Genomic DNA, 15,076 nt, shown 5'->3' with positions numbered 1-15,076 from the left:
GGCCCCTGTTAGCACTGCATCCTCTCCGGCAAGAAAGCATCCTCAAGCATCACACTCAACCAGTTCCAGAAGGATCTGCTGGGAGACAAAGCATCCTGGCAGGAAAGGACTGGGATTTTCCAGCTTATCCAGCCTTTACAGAGCTGCACGTCCCACTTTGCTTGCGGAGGGGCAGGTTAGGCTGAGCCCATGGCAAAGACTGCTCGCAGCTGAGCTCGATGCCATTTGGGGAACCAGCAGTGAAAAATCAGTGCTCGAGTGAAAGCCTGGTGGAAATAATTCAGCCAAGACACAACCACGCACCTCCCCGGCCGGCCAAGGAGCTGCACTGACCTTGCCTGAACACAGCGTCTCGGGTTGAAAGTGCAGAGCGAGAGGATGTGACTCACATCTGGGATGTGGCTGCAAAGGACAGATGTGTTTCGTTACTGTCCAGGGCCCTGTCTGCAGCTCTGTCTGTGCACGCAGTGACCCAGCCTTGCCTTTGAGCCCTTCCGAAAGAGGAGCTGCGGAGCATCTCTTCCCAGCAGCATCCCTGTGCTGCCGTAAAACAGATTTGGGAAGTTCAGGCTCCTGCAAGGGAAAAAAATAAAATAAAATAAATCAAAGTCATGTTTCTCCATGGGAATCTTCTAATTTTAATTGTAAATTGTTCAGAGAAGGATAAAATCAAATGCTTTGGTGGTGGGATCCATCTAAGTTTAGAGACTTGAAAGCTAAACATCCCCCCCATCCCAATGGAAGGACACCGATGAGTCCCCTGAGTTTTCTTAGAATCTTCCCATAGGGCAAGAGGAAACATCTGCTGGAGATGCTCCGTGTCCAGAGGGAGGAATAAGGAGATTTCAACAGGTCTCATTCCTACAATCCCTGGGAAATTCAGCAGCATTTAGTGGAGAGAGCCCCAAAGCACTGAGGTAAGGCTGAGCCACCCCACAGCAGACATCAGAGAATCTAAAGAGGGGAACGCCGCAGCCAGCTAAGCATGGCACGTTAACTTCTGTGGGTCTCCTGCAAAACCCAGCCCTGGAGCCCAGCCGCACCACCTTGGGCAGCGTCTCCCTCCCCCTGATTACCCCCACAAACAGCCTTTTTCACACTCACCTTCACTATTTACCGACCGCTGCCTGCACGCCCTGCGGCGACACGTCCGGGTACCGAGGAACACCGCGGGGTGATGGCCGGGGTCCCCTGGGAGCGGATCAACTCCTGCTCTGCACTGCACAGAAACCCCCCTTCACACCAGTGGTTTTTCCAACGGGAGAGCAGATGGGGTCACATCTGCCGGGAATTTTTCCTGGGCACGTCCTGGCTTTGAAGCCACCAACAGCCACATATTTTGCTCAAACGCCCGTGTGCGATACGGGGCCAAGCGCTGCCTGACCCAGGGGCCAGAAAGCTGGGAGCCAGCGATGCAGTTCACTTGGCAGACACTTGATGGGGCTACGAAACCGATTACCGGTGCACCTGGCAGAACCGGGGGGGCCAAAACAGCCTCTGCCAGATGTTTTGGGGTTCTGCTTTGCGGGTACCGGGCTGGCATTGCAATAGCTGCCAGCACCCACACGGGATGCTGGCCCCGGTGCAGCAGCACCCGGTGCCCAGCAGCTTCGCTTTGGCCTTCGGTCGCATCCTGGACACTCTGAGGCTGAGTGAGGATTGCCAGCACCTGGAAAAAGCTGGAGGCTTTACCCCCAAAAGATTTTCCATGATCTGGTTGGAGAAGCACTGCGGCGATGGAAAGGGAGAGCGGGCAGCTCCAGCAGCGACGCAGCAGGCATCTCCGGCAGCGCTGCCTTGCAAAGCACTGATTAAGTTTGCTGCTGCTGTTGCAAGACGAGGCGACCCTGCGACCTCCCGGTTCACCACTGCCTAAACCCAGGCTCTTTGCAGGCTGCTGCAGTGGGCATCGGTGGGATTTTCCCATGTTTCACCCCAAAGGAAGGGGAAGACGGGGAGGTACAGTCCCAAAGCAGAGCCTGAGCATGGCAAGAGGCGCAGCCCCGCATTGCAGAGCCCGCTGCGGGCAAGGGCCAGCCCCAAATTCCCCCAACGCTGCTGTCAAACTTTCCGGCATGGCTCTAAATCCACCAGCCCTTGCCTGGCTCCAGCTGGCCGAGCAAGCTGGCAGCAGCGTGCGGGCGAGAGCGGATAGCGAGAGTCAAAGCCTCTCCTGCTCAAGCAAAAAAAAAAGAATAAGAGATGGTCTCCATAAATCATGAGCTAGTTACTGACGGAGAGGACTCCCCTCCCTCTTGCTCCACACACTGCGGCACAAATTATGGCCCCAACTTCGCTGTTGTTCAGTGATGAACATCTGAAAAGGCTGTGACAGATGAGAAAAGGGATGATTTAACAGCCATAAATCCAGCCAGCTTAGAGGTGTTTTTACAACCAAACCCATCTTGAATCCCCTCTGTTATGAATACTTATCACTCCCAGACACTACTACAATGGAAAGATTTTTAACAGCTTTAATAGAGACGCAATAAAACCCCCAGAGCCCAGCAAGCAAATGTCCCTTTTATCCCTCGAGGGAGGGAGAGGGGGCTGAGAGCCGCTTGCTGCACTCAGGCTTGAAGGATCAGAGCTGGAGCAGCCACCAGGCCACCGCTAACCCGTGGGTTTAATGGATGGGTGGCATCATCCGAGAACTGTATCAGCTTTCCTAAAGCTGTTGCATGGAGGGTATAATTAATACCCCGCAGGGAGGGAGGGATGGGGAGACAGGCTGTGCCAATGATGTGCAGCACCTTCCTCCTCCTCCGGTGCGGCTCTTACCTTTACCAGGGTCTCCTCCTGCAGTTACCCAAATCATAACTGGTCTAACCCACCTTTGGGGATTTAAAATGAGGGTGGTTTCAGCTCGACCAAAGACCCTCCTGGGTAGGGTGCCATCCCTCAGCTGCCCCCCACCGCTTTTAATGCACCTCATTTCTCATACATTAAAGGTTAAACGGGCTCAACGACCATCACCCAACAAGCAGGACAGGGACACTGCTCCCTGGCACTTCAGGGAAGCCGGGAGACCTCCCAGCTCGGCATTAAATGGCCAAGGATCTCACTCCCTCTTGCTATGCATGCTGCCCCTAGAGCCTCTCTATACCATTCTGCAAGGGCAGGCTGCACCCAGCCAGCAAAATCAGCGGCCGGGAGGTGCCAGGGGTGCACCCACTGCAAAGGGCACCCGGCGTTGAGCAAACACCTAAGGAATAAGCGCCTCCTTTCTTATACACACAAGCTTATCGGGCAGGGCAAGGCGATAACCAATTCATCGGACAGAGGGAACAAAAGCACTCCCAGGGCATGTGGCTTCTGGTTTTCCATAGCTGGTCAGCCCGCACCCACGTAAAACCCCAGGTAAAACATCCGAGCACGGGCTGCAGGGCTAATGGGTTTCCTTCCTGCAATGGTGAATCTGTGGAGTACTCCAAGTGGGGTAATTAACAAAAAGAAGGAGCAGGGCAAGCTCCTTCCTAAGAGAAACGTGGCCGTGAAACCCTGCTCCTGGGTTATCGAGAGAGAAATCAGCACTGCAGGGCAGGGAACAGGCTCAGCTTGGCCGTACGGAGACCCGAGGGGACGTGGTCTCCGAAGCCTGGGTGGAGGATCACACTCCCAGCCCATTAATCTAAGGGAACATCTTTTTTTTAATAAGATAATACTGAGTAATTGATTTTTAAATACACTGAAATCAAATGTCCTGAGGCCAGAGCAGGATCCCAGCTCCGTCGTCAGATCAGCGGCAACTGGCAGAGATGGAGTGCGCAGGGGAAAAGAAAATAAAAATTAAAACTCCTTCGTGTGCCTAGCTGGCTCCGGGGCAAACACTAACGTTTCTTTAAAAGGTGCATCAATTTTTCCCTATTAAAAAAGTAGGTCATCAAAAGGGAGAAGCTGGCGGCGGCTGAGCTGGGGAAGGCACCAGGGACCATCGGGGCTGAGCAGGCAGCGGGGAGAAGATCCATCTGATTAAAAGACATGACAACGGCTGAGCGAGAAAGTCATTTTTAAGACAATTTATTCCAGTCTCTCTCTCTCTCACCCCATCCTTCACGCAGTCCCAGTCGGGAAGGGTTTATAGACATTTTTTATTTTATTTTAATTTCTTTTTTTTTTCTTTTCTTTTTTTTTTTTTTAGAAAAATACACATGCAAATAATACCTATTTCCCCGCTAAACTTTTTTTTTTTTCATGTTGGGGGGGGAAAAAGAAAAATAATAAAAGAAACAAAGCAAGATTCGGGAAAGACCCAAGTGGAGACAGACCCGGGGATGCTGTGGGGATGGGATGCTCCAGGATGCAGGTCTTGCACATCCTCTCTATCAGAAAGATGTTCGTCGGGGCGAGGGGCTGCCGGAGGGGACTAACGTGCACTTTGTGCACGTTAGTCCCCTCCAGCAGCCCCTCGCCCCGACAAAAACCTTTCTCCGGTAACACTGCCCAGGTTTGGGAATGGCCAAAGGAAAGCCAGTGCTGGATCCGATCCTTCCTACGAGACCCAGCGTGGAGCAGAATCCCAGCCCTAGCAGCAAGGGAAGCCCAGCTTAGGTCAAAGCATCGATTTTGGGGGCTAGGAAATGACACCAGAAATTAAAAGCTACGTGGAAAAAAACTCGTTACGTTATTTATCTTATGGGATACAGCTGACAGCATGGGGAAAAATGGACTGATGGTCCCTTGAAACCTGGATTGACGTTTCAGAACAATGCTTTTGGGGTGAGACCGAGTGCTGGACCCTTGGCTGCTTGGGGTTGGGGTTTTCTGACCCCATGGGCAGAGCCAACTGGGTCCCATCGGAGCAGGGATGCGCCGTGCGGAGGGGAGCAGCGATGTCCCCATGTCCCCAGCCTCTCTGCAAACACCGTGCCAAGGTCTGCGGGGAAAAACCAGATACGCTGCGTAACGGGTAGCTGCCATCACTCGAGCAGAATAGGAGATGTACTTAAGACAGGGCTATTTCAGGTTTGATTGATGGTCAGCTGAAGCGAAGGGGCTGGGGAAGGAGAGGGCAGCGAGCTGCAGCCCGGGGAAGGAGGGCGATTAATCTAATATCACGGCCGCTGCGGGAAGCCAGGAGGCTTTGGGAAATGCTGCAAGCCAGCGGCAGCCCCAACGTTGATGATGCAGCAGGGAGTGGGTGCAGGGGGAATCTGTCTCGCTGCTGCTTTGCTACCTCCTCCCAAGCTGCTTTCATGCGATGCTCCTCTGCCTCCTCTCCCCGCAATCCCGCTCAAGGCCATGGCTTTTTTCCTGCTGATCCAGGCTAATGATATGGAGCAAAACGTGTTTTCTCTCTGCCCAGAGGTACAAAACCACACAGGCAGCACAGGGAAGGTTTCCCAAGGGAAGGATTTCCCTCCAGCTCCCAAGGAGCCTTATACCGAGGAAGGCAGCAGCACTTCGCCAGCCCCATCTCTGCTCCCAGCAAGCCCCCGCAGTGCCCATGTCCCCGGCCGGTGGTGACATCCCTGGATACACGACACAACACAACACAACCTGTTGCCAGACTGACCCAGAGCCTCCCATGGGCTGCTGCATCCCATCACCATCCTCAGCAGCCAGCTCCTGCATTGCCAGGACAAACCCATGTGCTGCGAACGCCCGGTGCCTCACTATGGAGGGAGATGGGTCAAACTGGAGGCAGAGCCGGCTGCTCTCCCCCGGCAGTGGCTTCCCTCGGTGGCTGGATGCGGCCTCAGCGGCTGGATGCGGTCCCTGCCATCATCTCCCACATCCCTGGTCCAGCTCCAGCCTCCGTTGTGCTCGCCCAGCGGACGCAGGCGGGGAAAGGCGGCAGGAGGCTCGCAGCCTTGGATTCCTCCGGATTTACCACTGTCCAGGGCAGCCTCGGAAAGGCACCGAGCAGCAAACGCGTTTGGCAGCTCTGCACCCACTGCCATTGTGCTATGAAACACCGAAGACCACAGGCAGCGTTTCACGGAGGGGGCTGGAGACACAGCGATCCAGCTCTCATAAACACACCTGCGGGCTGCGGCAGTCGCTCTCTTTTTGCTTTTCTCTTGTTTTTTGTTTGTTTTTTTTAGCTGACAAAATACACTTTTGGGACTGTCTACTCTGAAAATAGATGCGGGAGGGTCTGGCGAGGGGCAGGGGGCTGTTTGGCTCCTATTTCTACAGGCTGCCCTGGTGCAGCTCTAAAGTTTGGTGGATGATCATGCAGGTTTTATTGCAGCTTGTGTGTGTGATTTTTTTTTTTAAGTAGCCCAGCTTCAGTTTCAGGTAACCCCAGAGGTGGGTTTCTCTCTCCTCCCCACCCGCTCCGGCTGCCGTCTCTCTGCCGCAGCGTGCCGGCCAGGCGGCTATTCGGTGGCCATCTGCTCGATGTGGTCGCTGAGCAGCTTGTATTGCTCTGCGGAGGAGAGAGAAAAGGGTGCTGGGAGGGTGCCGAAGCATCCCGGCCAGGCAGGCAGGCTCCATCCCTCCAGGACCCCGCAAAGGGGGTGTGCACCCCCCCGGGCTCGCCCCTACCTTCATCCAAATTGCCGATGGTCGCCTGCTTCTTCAGGAAGTCGCTGCAGAGCTTCTTGTTCAGGCCGAACGCCAGCATGTTGTGAATGAAGGTGCTGAGGAAGGACAGAGATGCTCTTGGCGAGGGCAGGGCCAGGCTGCCCTTTCTTCCCCCCACCCTCCTCTTCCTCTCCGCAGCACCTTGTACGGGGCGCTGGGATGATGCTCAGCTGTGGGACAGCGTGTTGGGACCCTGTGGTGCCTGGATTTGCAATGTAAGGAGCAGGACCGGGTCTCGGGGAGAAGCAGCAAGCATCCTCTGCACCATAAGGGATGTCCCCAGTGGGGGAACATCTGTAAGGTGTCCCACCCACAGCTGGCAAGGACACACCACGGAGCCCGGCTGTGGGAGGGACGGTCCCCATGCCCTGCTCACCCCAGCTGCCCGAAGGTGATGTTCTCGTTGAAGCGGAGGCTGTCGTCACGCTCCTCCTGCGTCATGTGGCACCACTTCTCCCTGCAAGGCACAAGCCTGTCTGGCACCACCGTCACCCCGGGACCCCTTGCCTCCATCCCCCCCGGCCTCCCCGGGCCACGCTGCCTGAGGACAGGAGGGCACCGGGAGCCCCTCGGCTGCCAGCACACGTGCGGTGCTGGATGAGCTCGCACACCTACATCCACCCGCAGATCTCTCGCCCTGGGGCAAAGCAAGAGACGCCCCAGGAAAAAAGTCTTCTTCAACCTTGGCTTTCTCCTGAAGGCCCTGATTAAGAGCTAGGAAATAGCATTGGCCTCTCCAGCACAGAGCTCGCGTCTCTCACCTTTGGTGCTGGTGCCTTGGCAAGGGGGACGAGTGAGGAAGCAGGGGGGGCTTGCAGCTCTTGGGGATCCCAGCAGGGCTCTGCTGAAGCCCCCCCCACCTGGGAGGGGTACCAGGAGGGTACCAGGCGCCTCTCCCCCATCTGCAGCGGGGCTCCAACTCCCCAAGTCCCGAGCAAGCTGCTCCTCAAACATACCTTCCCCTCCGACAGCGCGGGGGGCTCCCGTACCCCTCCCCACGGCCCCACTCGGGGGCTGAAGTGCCAAAATCACAGTGCTGCCCTGAGGATGCCCCGGCTCCGCTCCATCTCCCCGGCAAACGCAACTGCAGCATTGCCTTAAAGGAAGGCGGGTTTTAAGGTCTAGATGTTTGCAAGCAACTCGAGGAGGTGGCAGGAGTCCCCATCCAGGTGACCCACTTGGGGGGCTTTGGGAATAAAGCCTGTGTCACAGAAATGTCACCGTGGCGGTGCAACGCTCAGGTGGTGGCAGGGAGGGCTCAGTGCATGCACGCAGGGGAAGCTACAGCTCCAGGGTGAAGCCAGCCCCTTCCCACCCCCAAAAAGAAGTCAGGTGAGGTTACAGCCAAGGATAAGAGGAGGAAAAGCAAGGAAAAACAGCAATAGGTAGAAGAAAAATAGCTCTATGGAGGAGAAGGAAGAGGAGAACACTAGGAGCGGATCGCACGCTTGTAGCTCACGCTTGTTCACCGGCATGCCAAGCAGGATGGGAGAAGCTGTGTTGGGTAGAAACAGCGGCTGGGAAGAAGGGTGTCTCACAGTAAATTCAGTGAGGTTAGCTCAGCCCCAGAGCGTGTTTGTGTTGCTGAAACTGGAAAAGGATGAGTGCTCAGTCAGGCTGACCCCACAAAGGGGAGCCTGTCCTCACTCAAGTCAGCCCAGCCCAGGCATGTGAAAGCTGCTGAGCTGAGCCTTCGGTCTCCAGGGGTGAGCTGCTTATATTTATAGAGCTCTGGAAACTTATACAGTATGTTTAAAGGGATTTAAAAAAAAAAAAAAAAAAAAAAGGTGTAATTTCTCCCAGATAAAGCTTACGATAGCAAATAAAAACCACATCCAAATCTGGAGGCTGAAAAGAAAGGAGAAGAATCAAATTAAGGAGCTTTGAAATCTGGAAGCAAAACTTCACAGATCTCACTGGCCCACTTACAGAAGCAGCATGTTTGTAACTATTTTTTTCCTGCCTTTTTATGTTTTTGAGGGAGGAAGGAGGGAGAAAAAACATTATCAAAGTGCCCAAGAAAAATTCGCCGTGCTTCTGGCTTGTTATTTGGGAGTAACACGCCTGGGAAGGGGGAAAGCCCACATGTGGCTCTACTCAAACCCTTTGATCTTTATACCGGCACGGCGGGGCAGGCGCAGGGGTGTGTAACCCCACGGGCTGTGCTAACACCTTGCCTGTATTTTGGCATACCCAGGAAAGCCTCGCCGCGGCCGGGCGCTGGTGAGAACGGCGCCGGTGAGACGTGGCTTCGGCCGCTCGGCATCGCTCGTCTTTCAGCAGCAGCGTTTCACCCTGCACAGCTAACCTGAGCAATGCTCTATCTGAGCAATATTTAAGTTATCCATTTGCCGGTGCATGCCTTAGCCACACGGAAGATTTACTGCCAGGCTTCAAAGAACCCTCATCCTCTTGCTAATGCCAGCACTTGGAGTGATTTGCTCCAAGATCGAATATCCCACGCTCCAGCAAGAGAGCAATGACTCTGCCCCAGCCCCGATTCCAGCTCGGAACGCGGGTGGATGTCGCTGGCTTTGAGCTTTGTAGCCCAGAGGACACGCTCACAATCATGACATGCAGCCCCCGTTTGCATTTTTCTTTTTATCTAGGGATGGCAGCACAAGAGTGCATTAAAAAAAAAACAGAAGGAACAGCTTTTCCAGCTGGCAAAAGATCCTCAGCACCTCTACGTTGCTGCAGAAGCCAGGAGCAAGCGGGAAGGACAGGAGAGGGGGATGCTTTCTCCACGAAGAGACTCAGTTCATGTCCAAAACCTGCCCGGGGAACTGTTCCCAGCCCTCGGCTCCCCCAGCAGCTGGGCATCCGATTCCCACAGTAAAATGTCACAGCTTGAAACCGATCGGGTTTCTTTTTAAAAAGCCGCGTTAAAGAGGAACCAATCTAAACCTTTCTGGCCCTTTTGAGAGGGTGATGCACACAAAGTCAAACCTCCAGTGGCCGTTCCTCCTCGGTGGAGAAAGGGCCTTTCAGAGCCCCCCTGAAACACGTTACCCCCCTCCCCAGGGCAGGATTTGGACCTGAAGTGAGCGTCAGCCTCTGGACACTAATGCACCGAAGTACGGGGACAGACACACCTCTTCTCCTCTTCCTCCCCAGTGTTCCCTCTGGAGCGGCAGCAGAAACGGGGCCGACAAAAGTGGTGCGTGAAAGATCATGCAAGATAGAGGGATGGAGGGGAAAGGAGAGAAGAAGAGACGGAAGAAGGTTGTTAGAGGCAGAGAGAGGAAAGAGAGAGAAAAAGAGGAGTTTAGTTCTGGTTCCTTCCCCCCATCCCCTGCCCTCCCCACCGAGAGGAGAAAAAACCTCCCCAGCTCTCGCTGCAGCCCCGGGAGGATGCAGCCTGGCCACCCCAGCGATGCCCTGGCCGCCCCACAGAGATGGTCACAACCCCATCACCACGGACCCTCCGGACGCCTGCCATGGCCAAGCGCCGTCCCGGGCGTTTCAAACCCAGCCCACGGGACGCCAGCCCTCGCCAACCAGCTCCTCCTGCCAGGGATTTTAATCCTCAGTCCAGCAAGCAGCATCCCAGTTCACCCAGTGGCTTCCGTTATCCTCTCCAGAGGACTAAGGGGGGGTCACCACCACCTTCCAAGCCCCCTGAGGTACTCGGAGTACTCCAGGCTGCAGCTCCCGAAGCTCATTTGTTACTCGGGCTTGTTTCTGCAGCGGAGGCAGACTCGGCCATCAGATTAATTGAGAAAGGTACTCGGAGCAGAGAGCAGCTGCCGGTGGCGTATGTCCTTGTGAGACATTTGCTGCTGCTAATTTGGGGCTTAATCAAAGCAAATGCAGTTATGGTTACATTACTGTTCAATAGGTTCTTTCAGTGGCTTGTTTGGAAAAAAAGGAAAGCAATAAAGGAGAAAGCACAGATCGATCGGTGCGCTGAGCCTGGCAGAGCATCCCATGGTGTGAGCCAGGGCTGCCGTGGCTTAGGTCAGGTTTTGGGGAGGATGCAGGAGGGCTGGCTGCTTCAAGAAGTGCTGTCACTGCTCAGAAAAGGGACTGTTCAAATGCTCCGAGCTCCATGATGCTCACCCCGAGAGCTCAAAGCCTCAAGGCACCGCACAGGCACGCAGCAGGACGGTCTGCCTTCAGAGGGGTGAAACTGCGGTCGAGAGAGGAGTGAATTGCTCGAGCCCTCGCGGCAGCTCCATGGTGGAGCAAGAGATGGGCGTGAGCCTGGCGAGCATCTCGCCCACCCTTGCAACCCATGGGGTCCCCATGGCCGGGCACCCAGATGCTCCCTGCACACAGCCACCCTCCGAAACGAGCAGCCCCTTCCCTTTGTAGGGTTTACCCCAATCCTCCAAGCTCTCTGGGCCAACCACGCTGCTGTCTCCAGCTCTCGTCCTTGCTGGCTGCCCCGGGGTCAGTCCCCACGCTATGCTGGCAGCACTTCCACAGCCCTCCTGGGGACAACCGAGACCCCGGGCATCCCCTCCCCGTCTGCTGCACCTCCCCGAAGGGCTGCACCAAGCATCTTTTCCCAGATCTGCTTGCAAACGAAGCACCAACAGCCTGAACCCTGGCTAGGTTTCCTGGGCACACCTCCAGGGCTTTGTTCTTGCAAAACCGATGCAAAACGAGCAAGAAAACCTTCATGCTCCCAAATCCCTAAGAGGATGTGTCACAGTTTAACCCCAGCGTCACCCGCCCACCCCACAGCCCAGTGGTCCCAGCAGATTTGCAATCAGGGGCGGAAAGCAGAGCGTTTCCCCCTGGTCGGTAATGCTTAGGGATCGTCGGGAGCATGGGGGAATGCCACGGGGCTGGGGGGGACACGGCGTCTCCTTTTCCCACGGGGACATGTCCTACCTGGTGGTGGGGGACCGCTTCCTGCGCTCGCAGTGCACGGCATCGAAGAAAGCGGCGTTCCAAAACCGCAGGTTGTGCCTGCAGGGAGAGAGGGAGATGTTGGGGATGGCCACCTCCCATCTCCCCCAGCCTGTCCCCAAGTCCTCCCAGGACCAAGCTCACCCACTTCCCAGGGGCCAGGAGATGATTCAAGGAGGGGCTAAGCAAGTCTGGAAGATTTGGTCCATTTTTGAACCAGCTCCTTGTGTGGCTGCAAACACACTCTCACTAGCACAAGGGCTGTGCAAAAGCCATGGCCACCTCTTTTAGGGGCAGCAGCAGCTTAAAAGCACTCATGAAGCTCTGGGGAATGTATGGGCAAGGAGAACAAATCCCCTCCCTGGGGAGGCCAACGCCGGGCAGGAGCCAGCTCGCCCCAGGCAGGCTTTACCAGATCGGCTGCTGCTTGAGGTGCATGTACAGGTAGATCTTCTCTCCTTTCTTCTCCTCCTCTGGGCTCTGCACAGAAACTGTGGGGACACACAGTTAGATTCCAAGGTCTGGATGACTCCCACCTTCCCACCCATGCACAGACTTTGTGCCCCGCTGCCAGCTTGGCATCCAAGCAGCCGTGATGGCAAGGTCTGCAAACCAAATTCTCATCCCCCACACATCCTCAGCAACACGAAGAGTTTTGGCTGCCCTTTGCGGGCAGATATAGCTCTGATCAAGGCATGGATGTCCCAGGAGGATACTCAAGGACCTGGACCACTGGTTTGGTAGCACACACAGCTACCAGGGGGTAGACTGGTGCAACACGAAAGCTCAAAGGCAGTGGATGCCCAAACCTCTGCCACCTGTGCCACTGAGGACAAGATGCCACAAGATGTCCTTGTGGGACAAGAGCTGTGATTGCTCCAAAGTCAGGAGCTGTGAGGGCTCCTTTGGAGCACTTCTCTAGGAGCTCAGAGGAGACAGCATCGGTCTTTCCTGCTCTTCTCCCCACCCCACAGCTCTGGCAATGCTGGCCATCTCATACCACTTCCAACCCTCGCTCCTTCCCCGGGGATGCCTTGACCATGCCTACTTCAGCAACGCTGGCTCCACTCACCCATCTTCTTCAGCTTCTCCTTTGGTTTGTCCTCACCTTCGCTGTGGCACAGAAATCAGTGTCAGCTCCCAAAAAGCCTGTCCCCCTGACAGCCCATGTGGCAAAGCCCGGGCCCCCCTGGGAAGGGAAGCACCTTCATTTGAAAGACCCCTTGCTCCCATGCCACTGTCCCCAGGGCCAGAAAGGTGGCTAAGAGACTGTGATGTCTATCCCAGTTGGACCCAGTACAGAGATGATGCAGAAGACCACAAAGCAACAGCACCGTCTCCTGGAACCACGTATCTCCGTGCCCAAGGGACACGGGACTCCTAGACCATGAGATGCCCAATGACCAACGTATGAAGCATGGGACCAGGCTAGAGACCATCTACCCATGGCCATGATAACCCCTGGCTCATGGTGGCCCTACACCCAGGAGGTTTCTGGCTTGGTCACGTTACGGGTGCCCACCTCAGCCCAGCCTGCCCACCCAACGGAGTGGTACCCACTCGCTCTTTTTGGTGGTAGGACCCTTCAGTTTGGTCTCCAGGCCCCCGAAGAAGCCCTTGACGTTCTCTGTCTTGGCCGACGTGTTTTTCAGCAGCCGCTCCGCGATGTCCTTCTTCTCCGCCAGCCAACTGTTTGCCGACTTCAGGTACGAGTCGATGCTGCCCATGGGCTTCTCCTTGGCCTCCAAGGGCAGCGCTTGGGTCTTGCCTGCGGGCAACGTGTCAGGAGCTCAGTTGGCCCCATGGTCCTGGGTGCTGCCAGCTCCTGGGGGACTTGCTCCCAGCTACAAGATGCACCACGGAGACCAGGAGCCAGATGGAAACGGCCCAGATCCCATCCCAATTCCTGTAGGTCTTTATCCTCCCCCCCTTTTTGGATAGAAAATCCAGCCCCCCGTGGAGGAGTGACCACACACACCAAGCAATGAGCCAAGGTGCTTCTGGGCTGGAGCGTTCACATCACGTGCCCAGGGTCGGGGAACATCTGGGGATTGCCACATACAAACATCCCTGGCTAGAAGCAACAACAAACCAGCATCAGCATGAGCTACCACCCCAGCGAGGGTCTCTGGCAGGTTTGCACAGCTTCTTGGCCATGGAGGCTCTTTTCCGCTCCATATCGGAGTCAGCCAGACTAAGGCAAGCTTGGGTAGCCCTCCATCACCCTTCCCATGCACAGGGCACACTTCACCACCGGTCTCCAGCACAAGCAAAGCCCAAGGGTGCAGGCGCCTCTTACCCACGTAGTAGTAGGTGAAACACATGGTCATGAGGTTCTTGGCAGGGCTGAAGTCATCCATCTGGTGACACCTGACACGGAGGGAGGATTCCGTGAAGACACCCAGCGATGGCAACCCAAGCAGCCTTGTGGTTGCTGCCCCTCCTCGAGCCGTGGCTCTGATCTCAGGGGCTTTAGGTGGTTGCAACGAAGCCCCAACACCCCCCCCCTCCACCCCCCCGACTTACTCAAACAGCACGAGGGCGAACGACTGCATCAGGCGGTAGAAGGTCTGCTCCGAGACGCACTTGGAGTTGCAGCGCTGCAGGCACAAAGCCCGGGGTTTAGCACAGCTCTGCAGGGCAGCTACCTGCCGCAAGCAGCAAGGGCAACCTCAGCCCCCTCCCCGGGACCCCCCCGCCGCAGGGAGGTGGGCAGAGAGCGCAGGCGGTCGGGCCTCCCTCTCGGAGACAGCGGTTTGCCTCTCGGAATTGTTTTTCTAGGGAATAGGACGTTTCTGAGTGCTGATGGGATTTCATTTTAAATAAAACAGATGATTTCCCTCCCACATTGCAACAAGAATGTATTTAACTGCCTCGAGATGCATTTATTCACTTCTGTATCTCCCTGTACTGAAGTTCCTCCCTTTCCCCGAGTTCCTGCCCTCCAAAAATATTGCTCTGGGGTATTGCTAAATTCCCCTGGCCCGAGCCTCCTGCCCAGGCTGCTCCAAAGCCCCGGTACAGGATCGCCGCTCCTCGCCCATCTCTCCCCTTACCTGGGCGCTCACGTATCTCGCAAACCACTCCCTGCCCTTCCCGTTCTCGCTGCTGCAGAGCTCACCAAACCTGGCCTTCTCTTCTTGGTCCAAATCCTCTCTGAAACGGGGAAAAAGAAAAAAAACACCATTAAAGTTGAGGATGTGGCCAGCATGCCCCGTCCAGCCAGCACGGCTCAGCTCCCCCACCTCATCCCCCTTGGCGGCAGCATCCCGGTGCCGCGATGCCGGGAGGAAGGCAGAGGAAGAGGGGAAGGGGAGCATCCATTTTGTCATCCCTCGGCTTACGCTGCTCTTTTGTTCCTCCTTGGCAGGGGGGAAACCAAAGGCAGAGGGAGAAGGGAAGAGCCAAGGACAGCCCGAGCAGAAACTGAGCTCCAGAGACAGGCACTCTGCCCCAGAGCAAAACCAACCCCTGTTGCTGCTCATCACGCTCCGTTTGCTCAATCCTGCTTGACGCGCCGAGCCGCAGCGTTACAGAGACCACAGCGATGGGAGCTGGGGGGGGGGATGCAGGCCTGGAGGAGGGAGAGCCAGGGGCTGCCGCAGGGCCCTGGGGCACGGGCGAGCCGCTGGCATTTACACGAGCATCAGCAGAGATGCCCAGTGGGGGAGAGGAGCTGGAGACT

The 15,076-nt window shown here is 56.1% G+C and overlaps 1 protein-coding gene across 3 annotated transcripts in view; it reads right to left on the bottom strand.

The window, feature by feature from the left end:
* Positions 1-4,433: 4,433 nt before the first annotated feature.
* The window catches only part of KIAA0513 (KIAA0513 ortholog), a 28,489-nt gene continuing 17,846 nt past the window's right edge, over positions 4,434-15,076 (bottom strand). For 2 of the 3 annotated variants that reach the window (XM_050903807.1, XM_050903808.1), the window contains exons 3-12: positions 14,448-14,547; positions 13,918-13,991; positions 13,691-13,761; positions 12,952-13,159; positions 12,464-12,504; positions 11,804-11,882; positions 11,374-11,451; positions 6,908-6,988; positions 6,493-6,587; positions 4,434-6,373 (exon numbers count right to left, since the gene is read on the bottom strand). In XM_050903807.1, the coding sequence (XP_050759764.1) occupies positions 6,324-6,373; positions 6,493-6,587; positions 6,908-6,988; positions 11,374-11,451; positions 11,804-11,882; positions 12,464-12,504; positions 12,952-13,159; positions 13,691-13,761; positions 13,918-13,991; positions 14,448-14,547 (877 nt within the window). In that variant the 3' untranslated portion in view covers positions 4,434-6,323. Of the gene's footprint in view, positions 6,374-6,492; positions 6,588-6,907; positions 6,989-9,626; positions 9,657-11,373; positions 11,452-11,803; positions 11,883-12,463; positions 12,505-12,951; positions 13,160-13,690; positions 13,762-13,917; positions 13,992-14,447; positions 14,548-15,076 lie in introns of all 3 variants that reach the window. The other variant, XM_050903809.1, reaches the window with a different exon arrangement.

This window comes from Gymnogyps californianus, chromosome 12, assembly GCF_018139145.2.
Source record: "Gymnogyps californianus isolate 813 chromosome 12, ASM1813914v2, whole genome shotgun sequence".
Lineage (NCBI taxonomy): Eukaryota > Metazoa > Chordata > Aves > Accipitriformes > Cathartidae > Gymnogyps > Gymnogyps californianus.
Note: the sequence above shows the minus strand (reverse complement) of the source record. Positions and strands in the feature narration are given on the sequence as shown.